This window comes from Molothrus aeneus, unplaced genomic scaffold, assembly GCF_037042795.1.
Source record: "Molothrus aeneus isolate 106 unplaced genomic scaffold, BPBGC_Maene_1.0 scaffold_30, whole genome shotgun sequence".
NCBI classification, from domain to species: Eukaryota; Metazoa; Chordata; class Aves; order Passeriformes; family Icteridae; genus Molothrus; species Molothrus aeneus.
The window spans coordinates 1,122,596-1,140,210 of NW_027098964.1; the positions used below are offsets into that span (position 1 = coordinate 1,122,596).

Here is a 17,615-nt window from a genome sequence, read left to right on the forward strand (position 1 = left end):
GCCCAAAAATCAATCCAAAATCCTCCCAAATTCGCCCTCAAAATAAGAAAATAATCACCAAAAAAGTCCCCAAAATATCCCCCCAAAAATCCACCCTAAAATCCCCCAAACAATTTTTAAAATCCCCCCAAAAAAATCTCAAAATAATCCTCAAAAAATCCCAAATTTCCCCCTCCAACCCCAAAAAAATCCTTCTAAAAATTCCCAAAAATGCCCCCCCAAAAATCTCTAAGAAATTCCACAGAAAACCCCAAAACCCCCAAAATTTTCATCACTTTTATTTTTCAAAATTGGAAATTTTGGGGTTTTTTTGGGGAGATTTTTGGGTTTTAATGGGAATTTTAGGGGGAATTTGGGGAGGGATTTTGCGGAATTTTAAGGGGAATTTTTGGAGTTTTTTGGGGTTTTTAATGGGATTTAAAGGGGATTTTTTGGGATGGATTTTGGGGGAATTTTGGGGGTTTTTATTGGGATTTTTGGGGGATTTTGAGGGGATTTTGGGGTGGATTTGGGGGACATTTTGGTGGGGATTTTGAGGGGGTTTTTTGGGATTTTTTTTTAATTTTTAATGGAATTTTGGGGTGGATTTTTGGGCGGGATTTGGGGGATTTTGGGGGGTTTTAGGAGGGATTTATGTGGGATTTTTTTTGGTTTTTTATGGGATTTAAGGGGAATTTGGGCGATTTTTTTAGGGTTTTAAAATGGGATTTTTGGAGGGATTTTGGGGTGGATTTTTAAGGGGATATTTGGGGATTTTGGGGTGGATTTTTGGGGTGATTTTCTGCATTTTCAGGCCCCCGTCGCCGTCACCGTCGTGGGAGGGTCCTCAGATGCTGCCTGGGAAGGGAAAGTGACAAAAAATGGGGGAAAAAAGAGGAAAAAAGGGACAAAGAAGGTGCCAAAGGTGATTTTGGGGGTCCCTCACCTGCGTAGGTGTCACCGGGGAGGGGGGCGTAACCTGCAGGGAAAAAATGGGGCAAAAATGGGAAAAAATGGGAAAAAATGAGGTAAAAATAGACAAAAAAAGGGAGAGAAAAGTGGCAGAAAGGGAGGGAAAGTGAAAAAAGGAGAAAAAAGGGGTAAAAAAGCAACAGAAAGGGGGGAAAAGGGAGAAAAATGAGCAAAAAGGTGATAAAAAGGGACAAAAATGGATAAAAAGTGACCAAAATGATAAAAAAGGGACAAACAGTGAAAAAAAGGAGAAAAAAGTGTTGGAAAAGGAGAAAAAAGGACAAAAAGCAACAAAAGGGACCAGAAAGGGGGGAAAAGGAGAGGAAAATGGACAAAAAATTGCAAAAAGGGACAGAAAATGACAGAAAAGTGACAAAAATTGTTAGAAAAGGGAGAAAAAGCAATGAAAATGAAGAAGAATGGACAGAAAATTGGGGAAAAAGGAAAAAAATGACCAAAAAAGGAGAAAAAAAGGTGGGAAAAGTGACAAAAAAGGGACAAAAGTGACCAAAAATGAAGAAGAAGGGATGGGAAAAGGGGAAAAAAAGACAAAAAAAAAAAGACAAAAAAGGGAGAAAAAAGGGAGAAAAATGAGGAAGAAGGGACAGAAAAAGAGGGGAAAAGGACAAAAAAAGGAGAAAAAGTGACCAAAAATGACCAAAAAGTGACATTGGGTCTCTCACCTGTGTGGCTGCCACCGGAGAGGGGGGTGTAACCTGGAGGGACAAAATGGGGTAAAAATGAGATTAAAATGAGAGAAAAGAGGACAAAAAGCAACAAAATGCAAGAAAAATGAGCTTAAAAGTGACAAAAAGTGGCAAAAAAAAATGACATAAAAGCAACAAAAAGTGACAGGAAAGGGACAACAAAGTGACAAAAAGTGACAATAAAGGAACAAAAAGCAAGGAAAAACAGCATGAAAGTGACAAAAAATGACCAAAAGTAGCAAAAAAGGGAAAAAATTGGCAAAAAATAGCATAAAAGTGACAAAAAAAAGTCTAAAAAGGACAAAAAGCAACAAAAAAGCATGAAAAAAACAGCATGAAAGTGACCAAAAGTGACAAAAATGGGCAAAAAAAGCATAAAAGGGACAAACAAGGGACAGAAAAGGAAAAAATGACAAAATGGGACAAAAAAGTGACAAAAAAGCGACAAAAAGCAAGAATAAAAAGCATAAAAGTGATAAAAATGACATCAAAGGGACAAAAAGTGACAAAAATTGACAAAGAAAATGACCAAAACCAGCATAAAAGTGATAAAAATGACATAAAATGACATAAAAGTGACATAAAAGTGAGAAAAAAATGACCAAAACCAGCATAAAAGTGATAAAAGTGACAAAAAAATACTAAAACCTGCATAAAAGTGATAAAAATTACATAAAAGTGACAAAAGTGACAAGAATTGACAAAAAAAATGACCAAAACCAGCATAAAAATGACATAAAAGTGACATAAAAGTGACAAAAAGTGACATAAAATTGACATAAAAGTGACAGAAAGTGAAAAAGCAGGGACAGAAAAGTGACAAAAAAGTGACAAAAATTGACAAAAAAGCAACAAAAAACAGCATAAAAGCAACAAAAAACAGCATAAAAGTGACAAAAAATGACATAAAAGTGACATAAAGTGAGAAAAATTGACAAAAAATGCCAAAACCAGCATAAAAAGAGATAAAAGTGACATAAAAGTGACAAAAAGTGACAAAAATTAACAAAAAAATGACCAAAACCAGGATAAAAGTGATAAAAATGACATAAAATGACATAAAATGACATAAAAGTGACAAAAAATGACCAAAACCAGCATAAAAGTGATAAAAATGACATAAAATGACATAAAATGACATAAAAGTGACATAAAAGTGACAAAAAGTGAAAAAGCAGGGACCGAAAAGCAACAAATAAGTGACAAAAAAGCAACAAAAAAAGCATAAAAGTGACAAAAAATGACATAAAAGTGACAAAAAGTGACATAAAAGTGACAAAAAGTGACATAAAAGTGACAAAAAAGTGACATTAAAGAGGCAGCTCGGTGTCCCCCCATTGTCACCTGTCCTGAGGTAGCGGCAGAGGCCGAAGGTGAAGAGGAGGAGCCCCAGGAGCAGCGCCAGCACCGCCAGCGCCACCATGAGGGACAACCTTGGGGACAATCCTGGAGCTGCGGGGACGAAAATTGTTAAAAAAATTAAAAATTCACCCCCAAAAATTTAAAAAAAAAAAAAAATCCCCATAAAATTGAAAAAAAAAAAAAATCCATCCAAAATCTTCCAAAAATCCACCCAAGATTAAAGGAAAAAGCTCCAAAATTTGTTTAATTCCCCCAAAGTTCAAAGAAATCCACCCAAATTAAAAATTAAAAAACAAAATCACCCCCATAAATTTTAAAAAATTTCCCCCAATAATTCAAAAAATCCACCCAAAATTCAAAGAAATCCAACCGAAAATTCCAAGAAATCCACCCAGAAATTTTAAAAAATCCACCCAAAATTCAAAGAAATCCAACCGAAAATTCCAAGAAATCCACCCAGAAATTTAAAAAAATCCACCCAAAATGAAAAGAAACCCACCGAAATTTTTTTAAAATTGAAATTAACCCTAGAAAAATTCCAAAAAAATTCCCCTAAAAATCCCCAAAACCTCCAAAATCCCAAAATTAAAAAGAAACCTAAAAAAAACCCAGAATAAAACCAAAAGATCCTCAAATAATTGTAAAAATGCACCCAAAATGAAAATAAAATCTACATAAACCCTCAAAAAATTCCCAAAAAACCCAAAAACTCAAAACTAAAGAAAATCCTAAACACTCCCAGAAAACAAACCCAAAAATCCTCAAAAAATTGAAAATAAATTGTAAAAAACACACACAAAATTTAAAAAAAAATCGAAATAAACCCTCAAAAAATTCCCCAAAAATTCTAAAAAAAATTTTTAAAAAATCCCCAAAAATTCCCTAAAACCCCCAAATCCCCCAAAATTACCCCAAAAGCTCCCAAAATGTCCTCACCCCACGTGACCCTGAGGGGCTCCTGCAGGCTGGGGTGCAGCGCCAGGCACTCGAAAGTGTCCCCGGATGCCCCCGGTGGCACCTGGATCGTCACCTGTGCCCGGAAGGTTCCGTCCCCCACCGGCAGCGCCCGGGTTTCTTCCGAAGCCTCCCCGACGGCGTCACCGACGATGTCCCCAGAGGTGTCACCGACGATGTCCCCGTTGCGGAGCCACTTCAGGGTGATCTCGGCGGGGGAGAAGCCCCAGGCGTGACAGACCAGGGCCAGCGCGGGGCCCGAGCGCTCGGGGACGATCTGCAGCTGTGGCGGCGCTGGGGGGACATTTGGGGACACAAAGGGACATTGTGGAGGTGGCTTTGTGTCCCCAAATGTGCCCCAAAATGGTGAAAAATGGGCTCAAAATGGTGAAAAATGGGCTCAAAATGGCCCCAAAATGGTGAAAAACAGGCTAAAAATGGCTGCCAATGTCCTGAGGGGTCACCAAATGTCCTCCTCAAAATGGCCGCCAATGGGCTCCAAAATAGCCGCCAGTGTCATCAAAATGGCCGCCAGTGGGCCCCAAAATGGCTGCCAGTGGGCCCAAATGCACCCCAAAATGGGCCCCAAAATGGCCACAAATGTGTCCCCAAAAGTGTCCCCAAAAGGGTGAAATATGCTCAAAATGGCCCCAAAATGGTGAAAAATGGGCTCAAAATGGCCACCAATGTCCTGAGGGGGTCACCAAATGTCTTCCTCAAAATGGCCGCCAATGGGGTCCAAAATGGCCGGCAATGTCACCAAAATGGCCGCCAATGTGCCTCAAAATGGCCGCCAGTGGGCCCAAATGTTGCCCAAAATGGTGAAAAATGGGCTAAAAATGGTGAAAAACAGGCTCAAAATGGCCGCCAATGTCCTGAGGGGTCACCAAATGTCCTCTCCAAAATGGCCGCCAGTGTCATCAAAATGGCTGTCAGTGGGCCCCAAAATGGCCGCCAGTTGGCCCAAATGTGCCCCAAAATGACGGAAAATGGGCACAAAATGGCCCCAAAATGGTGAAAAATAGGCTCAAAATGGCCCCAAATGGCGAAAAACGGGCTCAAAATGGCTGCCAACGTCTTGAGGGGTCACCAAATGTCCTCCTCAAAATGGCCGCCAATGGGCTCCAAAATGGCCACCAATGTCACCAAAATGGCCGCCAATGTGCCTCAAAATGGCCGCCAGTGGGCCCAAATGGGCCCCAAAATGGTGGAAAATGGGCTCAAAATGGTGGAAAATGGCCCAAAATGGTGAAAAATGGTGGAAAATGGCTCCTAAATGGTGAAAAAAGGCTCAAAATGGCCGCCCATGTCCTGAGGGTTCACCAAATGTCCTCCTCAAAATGGCCGCCAATGGGCTCCAAAATGGCCGCCAGTGTAATCAAAATGGCTGCCAATGTGCCTCAAAATGGCCGCCAGTGGGCCCAAATGGGCCCCAAAATGGTGAAAAACGGGCTCAAAATGGCCGCCAATGTCCTGAGGGGGTCACCAAATGTCTTCCTCAAAATGGCCGCCAATGGGCTCCAAAATGGCCGCCAGTGTCATCAAAATGGCCGCCAATGTGCCCCAAAATGGCCACCAGTGGGCCCAAGTGTGCCCCAAAATGGTGAAAAATGGGCTCAAAATGGTGAAAAACAGGCTCAAAATGGGCTCAAAATGGTGAAAAACAGGCTAAAAATGGCTGTCAATGTCCTGAGGTGTCACCAAATGTCCTCCTCAAAATGGCCGCCAATGGGCTCCAAAATGGGCCAGAAATGGTCCTAAGATGGCCTCAAATGTGGGCCCAAATGTGTCCCTAAATGGTCTCAAAATGTGTCCCCAAAAGTGTTCCCAAAATGGTCCCAAACTGGCCCTGAAATGGTCCCAAAATGGCGCCAAATTATCTCCCAAATGTCCCCAAAAATCCCCAATGTCCTCAATGTCCCAAATGTCCCCAAAAGGTTCTCAGTGTCCCCAATGTCCCCAATGTCCTCAACATCCCAAATGTTCTCAGTGTCCCCAATGTTCTCAAGGTTTCCAGATGTCCCCAGCATCTCCAATGTCCCAAATGTCCCCAAAACCCCCAATGTCCCAAACGCTCCGAATGTGCCCAATGTGTCCAATATCTCCAATGTCCCCAAAAGTCCCCAATGTCCCTAATGTCCTCACTGTCCCTAAAGACCCCGATGTCCCCAATGTCCCCAATGTACTCAATGTCCCCAAAGTTCTCAAGGTTCTCAGATGTCCCCAGCGTCTCCAATGTCCCCAATCCCCTCAATGTCCCCAACACCCCCAACACCCCCAATGTCCCCAATCCCCTCAATGTCCCCAACATCCCCAATCCCCTCAATGTCCCCAATGTCCCCAACACCCTCAATGTCCCCAACATCCCCAATCCCCTCAATGTCCCCAATGTCCCAAACACCCTCAACATCCCCAATGTCCCCAATGCCCCCAATGTCCCCAACGCCCCCAACACCCCCAATGTCCCCAATGTCCCTGATGTCCCCAATGTCCCCAATACACCCAACACCCCCAACGCCCCCAACGCCCCCAATGTCCCCGATGTCCCCAATATACCCAACACCCCCAATGTCCCCAACGCCCCCAACGCCCCCAATGTCCCCGATGTCCCCAGTGTCCCCTCACCTCTCAGTGGCGGCCACACCCTCCTGGGCAGCTCCTGGCAGAGCCGCCGGCGCTGGCGCAGCCGCTGTCCCCACCTGCTGTCCCCGTCCAGCGCCTGCGCCAGCGCCTCCCCGAGTGTCCCCAAGGGTCCCCCCTCCTGGCAGGGGCCGGCGCGGGGTCCCCGAAGGTCCCCGCACACCAGGGGCATCTTGGACAGGGCCACCAGCACCTCCTGGGAGCCGTTGGTGGCCAGCAAGGAGCCATCGGTGGCCAGCGAGCACCACGAGGCCACCTGCAGCACAAACGGGGCTAAAAGGGACCAAAAAAATGGGATTTTGGGGGCGGTTTTTGTACATTTTTGGCGCAGTTTTTGTGGCTTTTCGGCGCGTTCCTGGAGGGGGGTTTGGGGTTTTTTTTAGGATTTTTTTCTGGGATTTTTGGGGATTTTATGGGATTTTTCTGGGATTTTTTGTGGATTTTTTTTTTATTTTATGGGATTTTTTCTAGGATTTTTTGTGGATTTTTTTTTTATTTTATGGGATTTTTTCCGGGATTTTTTGTGGATTTTTTTGGGATTTTATGGGATTTTTTCTGGGATTTTTGTGGATTTTTTTGGGGGGATTTTATGGGATTTTTTCTGGGTTTTTTTCTGGGATTTTTTCAGGATTATTTTGGATTTTTTTAGGGGACTTTTTGGTGATTTTTTGTGATTTTTGGGGGGATTTTTAAAGGATTTTTTTGATTTTTTGGTGGTCTTTGGGAATTTTTGGGGGATTTTTCAGGAGTTTTTTTGAGATTTTTTGGAGTTATTTGGATTTTATTGAGATTTTTTTGTGGGTTTTTAAAGATTTTTTTCTGGGATTTTTTTTCGGGTTTTTTTGGGTTTTTTTTGGTCTTTTGGGATTTTTGGAGGATTTTTTGTGATTTTTTTTGGTTTTTTTTAGGATTTTTTTTGCCCTCCCCAAACTCACCAAATTCCCGATTTTTCACCCCAAAATCCGCGCCCCTCCCCCCCATTTTTTAGGGCGGATCCCCCCCGAGCCCCCCTCATCCCCAACTTCCCCTTTTCCCAAATTTCCCCAAATTTTCCCCAATTTTTTTCCCGCCAAAACCCCACCGGGCAAAGTCCCTCACTCCAAAACTTTCCCAAATTCCCAATTTTTCACCCCAAAATCCGCGCCCCTCCCCCCAGATTTTTTAGGGCGGACCCCCCCGACTCCCCCGTCATTTTTAACTTCCCCTTTTTCCAAATTTCCTCAAATTTCCCCCAAATTTCCCCAAATTTTCCCTTTTTTTCCCCCCTCCAAATCCGCTTCCCACAAGGCGCCGCCCTTCCCAAACTTCCCCAAAATCCCAATTTTTCACCCCCAAATCCGCGCCCCTCCCCCCAAACTTTATAGGGCGGATCCCCCCTTGACCCCCCCTCACTCCCAACTTCCCTTTTTCCCAAATTTCCCCAAATTTCCCGCTTTTTTCCCCCAAATCCGCGCTCCTCACCCGCTCCGGGAGCGCCGAGCGCCGCCAGCAGCAGCGGCAGCGGCAGCATCGCGAACTGGGACGAACTGGGACGGACTGGGACGAACTGGGACGAACTGGGACCAACTGGGACCAACTGGGACCAACTGGGAGGGACTTGGAGGGACTGGGACGAACTGGGAGGTGTTTTTGGGGACATTTGGGAGCATTTTGGGGCAGCCAATGGGAGCGCGGGGAGGGCGCGCGTCATTTGTTGCCGGGTAGGGCTGGGCCGGGAGAGGACGCGAGAGGGACTTGGAGCGAGCTGGGGTGGACTGGGAGGGACTGGGACAAACTGGGAGGGAATGGGAGGGACTGGGAGGGACTGGGAGGGAACTGGGAGCGCTGGGAGTGAATTGGGAGGGACTGGGAATGGATTGGGAGGGACTGGGACAAACTGGGAGGGAACTGGGAGGGACTGGGACAAACTGGGAGTGAATTGGGAGGAACTGGGATGGACTGGGAGGGACTGGGAGGGACTGGGACAAACTGGGAGGGAACTGGGAGGGAACTGGGAGCACTGGGAGTGAATTGGGAGGGAACTGGGAGGGACTGGGACAAACTGGGAGTGAATTGGGAGGGACTGGGAGGGACTGGGACAAACTGGGAGTGAATTGGGAGGGACTGGGAGGGACTGGGAGGGACTGGGAGGGACTGGGAGGGACTGGGACAAACTGGGAGGGAACTGGGAGGGAACTGGGAGCACTGGGAGTGAATTGGGAGGGAACTGGGAGGGATTGGGACAAACTGGGAGTGAATTGGGAGGGACTGGGACAAACTGGGACAAACTGGGAGGGACTGGGAGCCACCCCAGGAGCTGGGACTGAGACCAGGACCAGGACTGGGATAAAACCCGGACCGGGAATGGGATAAAAACCGGGACCAGGATCAGAACTAAAACCAGGACCTGGATCAGGATCAGAACTGGGATTGGAACCAGGATCAGGACTAAAACCCGGACTGGAACCAGGACAGGACCAGGATCAGAGCTGGGATTGGCACCAGGATCAGGACTAAAACCAGGACCAGAACCAGGATCGGGACAAGGATCAGGACTAAAACCAGGACCAGGATCAGGACTAAAACCAGGACCAGGATCAGGATCAGGACTAAAACCAGGACCAGAACCTGGACGGGAACTTGGATCAGGGTCAGGATCAGATCAGATCAGAACTGGGATCAGGACTAAAACCAGGACCAGGATCAGGAGTAAAACCAGGATCAGGATCAAGATCAGGACTAAAACCAGGACCAGAACCTGGATGGGGACTTGGACTGGGATCAGGGTTCAAGGATTGGGATCAGGATCAGGACTAAAGCCAGGACTAAAGCCAGGACTAAAGCCAGGACTGTGACAAACAAGAACACGGACTCTGCAAAAGCCTGGATTTATTGAGGAAAGGCCGAGTTTAACTCCCAAACTCCCAAATTCCCGATTCCCACAGGGATGAGCTCAGCCTGTGAACAGAAACACAAAACTGGGATTAGGGCTGGGACTGGGATTGGGATCAGAATTGGGACCAGGATTGGGACTGGAGTTAGGGTTGGGATTAGGGCTGGGATTAGGGCTGAGACTGGGATTGGGGCTGAGATTAGGGATGGGATTAGGATTGGGGCTGGGAGTGAGATTGGGGCTGGGTTTAGGGCTGGAACTGGGATTTGGGCCAGGATTGGGACTGGGACTGGGGTTGGGACTGGGATTAGGATCGGGACCAGGACTGGGATCTGGACCAGGACTAGGCCGGGACCAGGACTGGGGTTTAGACCAGGATTGGGACTGGGATTGGGACTGAGACTGGGATTAGTGCTGGGACTGGGATTAGGGTCAGGACCAGGACCAGAACCAGGACTGGGATCAGAATTAGGACTGGGATTGGGACAGGATCAGGCCCAGGCCCAGGCCCAGGCCCAGACCCAGGCCCAGGACTGGGACCAGGAATGGGACCAGGCTCGGGCCTAGGCTTAGGCCCAGGTTTAGGCCAGGCCTGTCTCATACTGTGTGGGTCCCTGCGGGCCAGCAGGGCCAGGCCCAGGCCCAGGCCCAGGCCCGGGCCCAGGTTTAGGCCCAGGTTTAGGCCAGGCCTGTCTCATACTGTGTGGGTCCCTGTGGGCCAGCAGGGCCAGGCCCAGGCCCAGGTTTAGGCCCAGGTTTAGGCCAGGCCTATCTTGTACCGTGTGGGTCCCTGCGGGCCAGCAAGGCCAGGCCCAGGCCCAGGCCCAGGTTTAGGCCCAGGTTTAGGCCCAGGTTTAGGCCCATGTTTAGGCCAGGCCTATCTCGTACCGTGTGGGTCCCTGCGGGCCAGCAGGGCCAGGCCCAGGCCCAGCAAGGCCAGGACCAGCCCCAAGGCCAGCGCGGCTCCGGCCAGGGCCATGTCCAGCTGCTCGTCCAGCGCCGTGTCCGGAGCCACTGCGGACACGGACACGAGGTCACCCCCAAAATCCACCCAAAATATCCCCAAAATATCCCCAAATTCACACAAAAATACCCCCAAAAATCCACACAAAATATCCCAAAATTCACACAAAAATACCCCCAAAAATCCACCCAAAATATCCCAAAATTCACACAAAAACACCCCCAAAAATCCACCCAGAATGCCCCAAAAATTAACCACAAAATCCCCCAAAATGACACAAAAAATCAACCCCAAAATCGCCCAGAAATCCCCCCAAAATCCCCAAATATCCCCAAAAAATCCCCCAAAAATCCCCAAAAAATAATGAAAAATCATGAAAAAAATGCCCAAAAAATCCCCAAAAATCCTAAAAAAAATCTCAAAAATGCCCCAAAAAATCCTAAAAAAAATTTAAAAAATCTCCTAAAATCCCCCCAAAATCCTTAAAAAATCCCCAAAAATCCACAAAAATATCCCTCAAAAATCCTTTAAAAATTCTCAAAAAATCCCCCCAAAATCCCCCAAAATCCAAAAAAAATCCTAAAAAAATCCCCAAAAATCCCCCCAAGAAATCTCCCAAAATCCCCAAAAGTCCTTAAAAAAATCTCAAAAAAATCCCAAAAAATCTCCCAAAACCCCCCCAAAAATTCTCAAAAAAAAAAAATCCCAAAAAATCCCCAAAAATCCCCAAAACTCCCCAAAAAGCCCCAAATCGCCCCAAAGCCCCTCACCCCAGTAGGCCACCACGGTGGTGGCGTTGTCCTTGCCCAAGGTGACCACGCAGGCGACGACGTCCCCGGGCCGGGGGGTGACGGAAATTCGGGAAATTCGGCCAAAGGTCAGGTCGGGGTTGGGGACAAAGGGACCCAAAGTGACCCCGCGGGTGACCCCGGCCCCGGCCACCGTCCAGGAGACGGCCAGGGAGGGAGGGAAGATGTTCTGCACCAGGCACACCAGGGCGGTGGTGGCATCGCCTGGGGACGGGGGACGCGCCGGGAACACCGAGACCACCGGGATTCCTGGGGGGAAAAACGGGAAAATTGGGAAAAAAAGGGAAATTATGGGTTAAAAAATGGAAATTATGGGTCAAAAAATGGGAAATATGGGAGAAATAATGGGGAAAATGGGATTGGGAATGGAGGAAATGGGATGGGAGATGTTCTGCACCAGGACCAGGAACACCAAGACCACTGGGATTCCTGGGGGGAAAAACGGGAAAATTGGGAAAAAAATGGAAATTATGGGTTAAAAAATGGAAATTATGGGTCAAAAAATGGGAAATATGGGAGAAATAATGGGGAAAATGGGATTGGGAATGGAGGAAATGGGATGGGAGATGTTCTCCACCAGGAACAATGAGACCACCGGGATTCCTGGGGGGAAAACGGGAAAAATTGGGAAAAAAATGGAAATTATGGGTTAAAAAATGGGAAATATGGGAGAAATAATGGGGAAAATGGGATTGGGAATGGAGGAAATGGGATGGGAGATGTTCTGCACCAGGAGCACCAGGGTGGTGGCACCAGGAGCAACGAGACCACCAGGATTCCTGGGGGGAAAATGGGAAAAATTGGCTAAAAATGGAAATTATGGGTTAAAAATGGAAATTATGGGAGAAATTGTGAGAAAAATGGGATTGGGAATGGGAAAAATGGGATTGGGAATGGAGGCAATGGGATGGGAGATGTTCTCCACCAGGAGCACCAGGAAGACCGAGACCACTGGGATTACTGGGGGAAAAACGGGAAAAATGCGAAAAAAATGGTTAAAAATGGAAATTATGGGAGAAATAATGGGAAATATGGGAAAAATAATGGAGGCAATGGGATGGGAGATGTTCTGCACCAGGCGCACCAGGGCGGTGGTGGCATCGCCTGGGGACGGGGGACGCGCCGGGAACACCGAGACCACCGGGATTCCTGGGGGAAAAAACGGGAAAATTGGGAAAAAAATGGAAATTATGGGTTAAAAAATGGAAATTATGGGTTAAAAAATTGGGAAATATGGGAGAAATAATGGAGGCAATGGGATGGGAGATGTTCTGCACCAGGACCAGGAACACCAAGACCACTGGGATTCCTGGGGGGGAAAAGCGGGAAAAATGGGTTAAAAATGGAAATTATGGGTTAAAAAATGGAAATTATGGGTTAAAAAATTGGGAAATATGGGAGAAATAATGGAGGAAATGGGATGGGAGATGTTCTCCACCAGGAACACCAGGGTGGTGGCACCAGGAGCAACGAGACCACCGGGATTATTGGGGGAAAAGGGGGAAAAATGGGTTAAAAATGGAAATTATGGGTTAAAAATGGAAATTATGGGAGAAATAATGGAGGAAATGGGATGGGAGATGTTCTCCACCAGGAACACCAGGGTGGTGGCACCAGGAACAACGAGACCACTGGGATTATTGGGGGAAAATGGGAAAAATTGGGAAAAATTGGTTAAAAATGGAAATTATGGGAGAAATAATGGGAAATATGGGAAAAATAATGGAGGAAATGGGATGGAAGATGTTCTCCAGCAGGAGCACCAGGGTGGTGGCACCAGGAGCAACGAGACCACCGGGATTCCTGGGGGAAAAATGGGAAAATTGGTAAAAAAATGGAAATTATGGGTTAAAAATGGGAAATATGGGAAAAATAGTGGGAAAAATGGGATTTGGAATGGGAAAAATGGGATTTGGAATGGAGGAAATGGGATGGGAGATGTTCTCCACCAGGAACAACAAGACCACCGGGATTATTGGGGGAAAAATGGGAAAAATTGGGAAAAAAAAGGGAAAAACAGGACTGGGAAAATAGGAAAAAGGCAAAAAATGGGAATGGGAATTATTGGTGGTTTCCATCCTTTCATCCCCAATCTTTTCCACATTTCCCACCCTTTTCCCCCAAAATTTCCCACGTTTTTGACCCTTTCATCCCCAATTTTTCCCACATTTTTGATCCTTTCATCCCAAATTTTTTCCACGTTTTTGACCCTTTCATTCCCAAATTTCTCCCAAATTTCCCTGCATTTTCCACCCTTTCATCCCAATTTTTTCCCCACATTTTCCACCCCTTTTATCCCCCAATTTCCCCCACCCTTTCATCCCCATTTTTCCCCAGATTTCTCACCCTTTCATCCCTAATTTCTCCCAAATTTTCCCCACATTTTCCACCCCTTTTCCCCCCAAATTTTCCCCAATTTTCCCCCCAAATTTCCCCAATTTCCCCCCAAATTTTCCCCAATTTTTCCCCTAAATTTCCCCCAAATTTTCCCCAATTTCCCCCATTTTCCCCAAATTTTCCCCATTTTTTCCCCAAATTTTCTCCAAATTTTCCCCCCCAAATTTTCCCCAATTTTTCCCCAAATTTCCCCAATTTCCCCCCAAATTTTCCCCAATTTTTCCCCAAATTTCCCCAATTTCCCCCCAAATTTTCCCCAATTTTTCCCCCAATTTTCCCCAATTTTCCCTAAATTTTCCCCAAATTTCCCCCAAATTTTCCCCAATTTTTCCCCCAATTTTCCCCAATTTTCCCTAAATTTTCCCCAATTTTCCCCCAAATTTTCCCCCAATTTTTCCCCAATTTTCCCCCAAATTTCTCCCAATTTTTCCCCACCTACCCCTGGCCTGTGGCAGCAGCCCGCCGAGCTGTTTGCCCAGAATTCCCAGGATTTCTCGGCACATTTGGGTCTCCGGGAGGAGCTCCCCGGGGGTCTCCAGCCCCTCGGGCCAGGGCGGCAGCTCCGGGGTCTCGGGGATCCATCGGGAGCCCGGGAAGTGGAACCAGGAGAGGGCGCGGCCGTCCAGGGTGACCGAGAGGGACAGGGAGGGAGCGTCCGGCTGGCACGAGAGGACCTCGGCCAGGAGGTGAGGAGGAGGAGGAGGAGGAGGAGGAGAGGAAGGGGAAGGGGAAGGGGCTGGGGAGGGGAGAAATGGGGAATTGGGAGAGGGGAAATTGGGAGAGAATGGGAATGGGAGAGGGGAAATGGGAATGGGAGAGGGGAATGGGAGAGGGGAATGGGGAGAGGGGAAATGTGGAGAGGGGAAATGGGGAGAGAATGGGAATGGGAGAGGCGAAATGGGGAGGGGGAGAGGGGAATGGGAGAGGGGAAATGGGGATGGGGAATGGGGAAAGGGGAAATGGGGAGAGGGAAATGGGGATGGGGAATGGGGAAAGGGGAATGGGAGAGGGGAAATGGGGAGGGGGAATGGGGAAAGGGGAAATGGGGAGAGGGGAAATGGGGAGAGGGGAAATGGGGAGAGAATGGGAACAGGAGAGGGGAAATGGGGAGGGGGAGAGGGGAATGGGAGAGGGGAATGGGGATGGGGAATGGGGAGAGGGGAAATGGGGAGAGAATGGGAATGGGAGAGGGGAAATGGGGAGAGGGGAATGGGGAGAGGGGAAATGGGGAGAGGGGAATGGGGAGAGGGGAAATGGGGAGAGGGGAATGGGAAATGGGGAGAGAATGGAAATGGGGATGGGGAATGGGGAGGGGGAATGGGGAGAGGGGAAATGGGGAGAGAATGGGAATGGGAGAGGGGAAATGGGGAGAGGGGAATGGGGAGAGGGGAAATGGGGAGGGGGAAATGGGAAATGGGGAGAGAATGGAAATGGGGATGGGGAATGGGGAGGGGGAATGGGGAGGGGGAGATGGGAAATGGGGAGAGGGGAAATGGGGAGAGGGGAAATGGGGAATGGGGAATGGGGAGATGGGAAATGGGGAGAGGGGAAATGGGGAGAGAATGGGAATGGGAGAGGGGAAATGGGGAGGGGGAGAAATGGGGAGGGGAAATGGGGAGAGGGAAATGGGGAAGGGGAGGAGGGAGGGGAGAGGGAAATGGGGATGGGAAATGGGGATGGGAAATGGGGATGGGAAATGAGGAGGGACAAGGGAGAGGGGAAATGGGGAGGGGGAATGTGAGGGACAAGGGAGAGCGGAATGGGGATGGGGAAATGGGGAGAGGAAAATGAGGAGGGACAAGGGAGAGCAGAATGGGGAGAAGGGAATGGGGAGATGGGGAGGGGGGAGAAGGGAAATGAGGAGGGACAAGGGAGAGGGGAATGGGGAAAGGGAAATGGGGATGGGAAATGGGGAGAGGGGAATGGGGAATGGGAAATGGGGATGGGGAATGGGGAAAGGGAAATGGAGAGAGGAGAATGGGGAGAGGGGAAATGGGGAGATGGGAATGGGGATGGGGAAATGGAAATGAGGAGGGGGAAATGGGGAGATGGGAAATGGGGAGAGGGGAATGGGGAGATGGGAATGGGGAAAGGGAAATGGGGAGAGGGGAAATGGGGATGGGGAAAGGGAAATGAGGAAGGGGAGGAGGGAGGGGAGAGGGAAATGGGGATGGGAAATGGGGATGGGAAATGGGGAGAGGAAAATGAGGAGGGACAAGGGAGAGGGGAAATGGGGAGCGGGAAATGGGGAGAGGGAAATGGGGAAGAGAGAGGGCAGAGGGAGGGGACAGGGAGGGAGAGGGAGGCGACAGAGAGTGGGACAGGGGAAAGGGAGAGGGAACGGGGACAGGGAGGGGACAGGGAGGGAGAGGGAGGGGCCAGGGAGGATGAGGAAGGGAAGAGGGACAGGGGGACCCCGAAGGGACAGGAAGGGACACGGAGGGCACAGGTGACAGCGAAAGGACGGAGGGAGGCGACAGAGAGAGGACAAACAGCAAAGGGAGAGGACAAACAGCAAAGTTAGCGGACAAACAACCAAAGTGAGACCACGCCGAGCGTCCCCTCCCCCCTCCCTCCCCCCACCTCCTACCGGGCTCAGCGACGGCCACGGCCACCAAAACCCCCCCGAGCAGCGCCCCGAGGACACCCATGGCCCCTCCGCGTCCCCACTGTCCCCAAAGTCCCCACGCCGAGCCCACCCGCGGGGCCCAACCCCGCGCCAGCCAATGGCAGCGCTCCGCGCCCGTGACGTCAGCGGTTGCCGGGCAGGGGAGCCCCGGGAGCGGCGCGGGGCCGGTGACAGAGCGCGGGGGACGCGAGTGGGGGTGGGGAAAAGGGGGGAAAAAGGGGGACCCCGAGACCCCCCCCAAGGGTCACGTGGGGTTGGGGACACCCCCGCCGTGACCCCCTAAATTAGAGGGGTGCCATAAGTGACGTCACGGGCGTTAATGAGCGGCGTGGAGTTAATTAGGGGGACACGCGTGGGGAGCATGACGTCATCGGGGGCGGGTCACAGAAATTTTGGGGAGCCCCGTGAGTGCCCCCCCACCCGTCCTGACCCCCCCCCCGCCCCCCAGGAATGTCGCGGATCCCCGTGAGGACATCCCAGGAATTTTGGGGACACCCGTGGGTGCCCCCCACCCCATCATGGACCCTCGTGGGTGCCCCCAAGCCTCACCTCACTCCCCCAGAGATGTCGCGGACCACCGTGGGGACACCCCAGGAATTTTGGGGACCCCCGTGGGTGCCCCCCACCCATCCTGACCAAGCCCTGAAATATCACGGACCCCCGTGGGGACACTCCAAGAATTTTCGGGGACCTCCGTGGGTGCCCCCTCACCCTCGTCCCACCCCCCCAGGGATGTCGCGGACCCGCGTGGGGACACCCCAGGAATTTTTGGGACCCCAAATCCCCCCGTGGGTGCCCCCCCCACCCCATCGCGGACACTCGTGGGTGCCCCCCCAACCCCTCCTGACCCCCCCAGGAGTGTCACAGACCCCCGTGGGGACACCCCAAGAATTTTTGGGGACCCCCCCAGGAATTTTTGGGACCCTGCCCCCGCACCCCCCAACGGAGCTCCGTGGGTTGCCCCGCCCACGAACCCCACGCTGCAGCGCATGCGCGCGGCGCTAGGACCCCGCGGAGCCTTTCCCGCCACGCCGGGGGAGGGGGGGAGGGGGGGGGGCCATGAATGGGGACCCGTGGGAGCCGCGGGTGAGCCACGTGACTGCCTCCAGCCAATCAGCGCGCGGGTGACGTAGCTCGTGGCTCCCTTTTCTGCCCCGGGATGGTTTTTTTTACCTTTTTTGCCCCAAACCCGGGGTTTTTTGGGGCGGGAGGATTTGAAGGGAGAGGAGAGGGGGGCGGATGAAGCGGGGCCGAGCCCGGGGGTCGCGGCGCGAAGCGGGGGCGCCTCAGGTGAGTGCCGGGGGGGGGGCGGCCTCGCCCTGCCCCCCCC

At 50.0% G+C, this 17,615-nt stretch overlaps 3 protein-coding genes across 4 annotated transcripts in view; 1 reads left to right on the forward strand and 2 right to left on the reverse strand.

Annotated features, from left to right (window-relative positions):
• Positions 1 to 261: 261 nt before the first annotated feature.
• LOC136570225 (HLA class II histocompatibility antigen, DM beta chain-like) lies at positions 262 to 8,172 on the reverse strand. Its single transcript, XM_066570730.1, has 7 exons — positions 8,076 to 8,172; positions 6,600 to 6,887; positions 3,957 to 4,268; positions 3,003 to 3,110; positions 1,635 to 1,667; positions 926 to 958; positions 262 to 837 (listed from the first exon to the last, which is right to left on the reverse strand). The coding sequence occupies exons 1-7, from the start codon at positions 8,122 to 8,124 to the stop codon at positions 827 to 829; spliced, it is 834 nt and encodes a 277-aa protein (XP_066426827.1). The 5' UTR covers positions 8,125 to 8,172; the 3' UTR covers positions 262 to 826.
• A 1,292-nt stretch (positions 8,173 to 9,464) lies between these two features.
• On the reverse strand, positions 9,465 to 16,312 carry LOC136570231 (HLA class II histocompatibility antigen, DM alpha chain). Of its 2 annotated transcripts, XM_066570739.1 has the most exons (5): positions 16,247 to 16,312; positions 14,096 to 14,392; positions 11,221 to 11,508; positions 10,375 to 10,500; positions 9,465 to 9,551 (listed from the first exon to the last, which is right to left on the reverse strand). In XM_066570739.1, exons 1-5 carry the CDS (start codon positions 16,305 to 16,307, stop codon positions 9,547 to 9,549), a joined length of 777 nt encoding a protein of 258 aa, XP_066426836.1. In that variant the 5' UTR covers positions 16,308 to 16,312; the 3' UTR covers positions 9,465 to 9,546. The 2 variants fall into 2 exon arrangements, with proteins under 2 accessions (XP_066426836.1, XP_066426835.1); XM_066570738.1 differs by lacking the exons at positions 9,465 to 9,551; positions 10,375 to 10,500 and having other exon boundaries at positions 11,448 to 12,408.
• A 1,032-nt stretch (positions 16,313 to 17,344) lies between these two features.
• LOC136570327 (coiled-coil domain-containing protein 9-like) overlaps positions 17,345 to 17,615 on the forward strand; it is a 4,634-nt gene continuing 4,363 nt past the window's right edge. Inside the window, exon 1 of the mRNA XM_066570829.1 lies at positions 17,345 to 17,409. Coding sequence (XP_066426926.1) covers positions 17,345 to 17,409 — 65 coding nt within the window. The remainder of the gene's footprint in view (positions 17,410 to 17,615) is intronic.

Coding starts and splice junctions, on each gene's coding strand:
- LOC136570225 (XM_066570730.1), bottom strand. CDS start 8,124: ATGCTGCCGCTGCCGCTGCTGCTGGCGGCGCTCGGCGCTCCCGGAGCG. Junction 4,269..6,599: donor GGTGTGGCCGCCACTGAGAG/GTGAGGGGACAC, acceptor ATGTCCCCCCAG/CGCCGCCACAGCTGCAGATC. Junction 959..1,634: donor CTCCGGTGGCAGCCACACAG/GTGAGAGACCCA, acceptor TTTTCCCTGCAG/GTTACGCCCCCCTCCCCGGT.
- LOC136570231 (XM_066570739.1), bottom strand. CDS start 16,307: ATGGGTGTCCTCGGGGCGCTGCTCGGGGGGGTTTTGGTGGCCGTGGCC. Junction 11,509..14,095: donor GCTGCTGCCACAGGCCAGGG/GTAGGTGGGGAA, acceptor TTTTCCCCCCAG/GAATCCCGGTGGTCTCGGTG. Junction 10,501..11,220: donor CACCGTGGTGGCCTACTGGG/GTGAGGGGCTTT, acceptor CCGTGTCCGCAG/TGGCTCCGGACACGGCGCTG.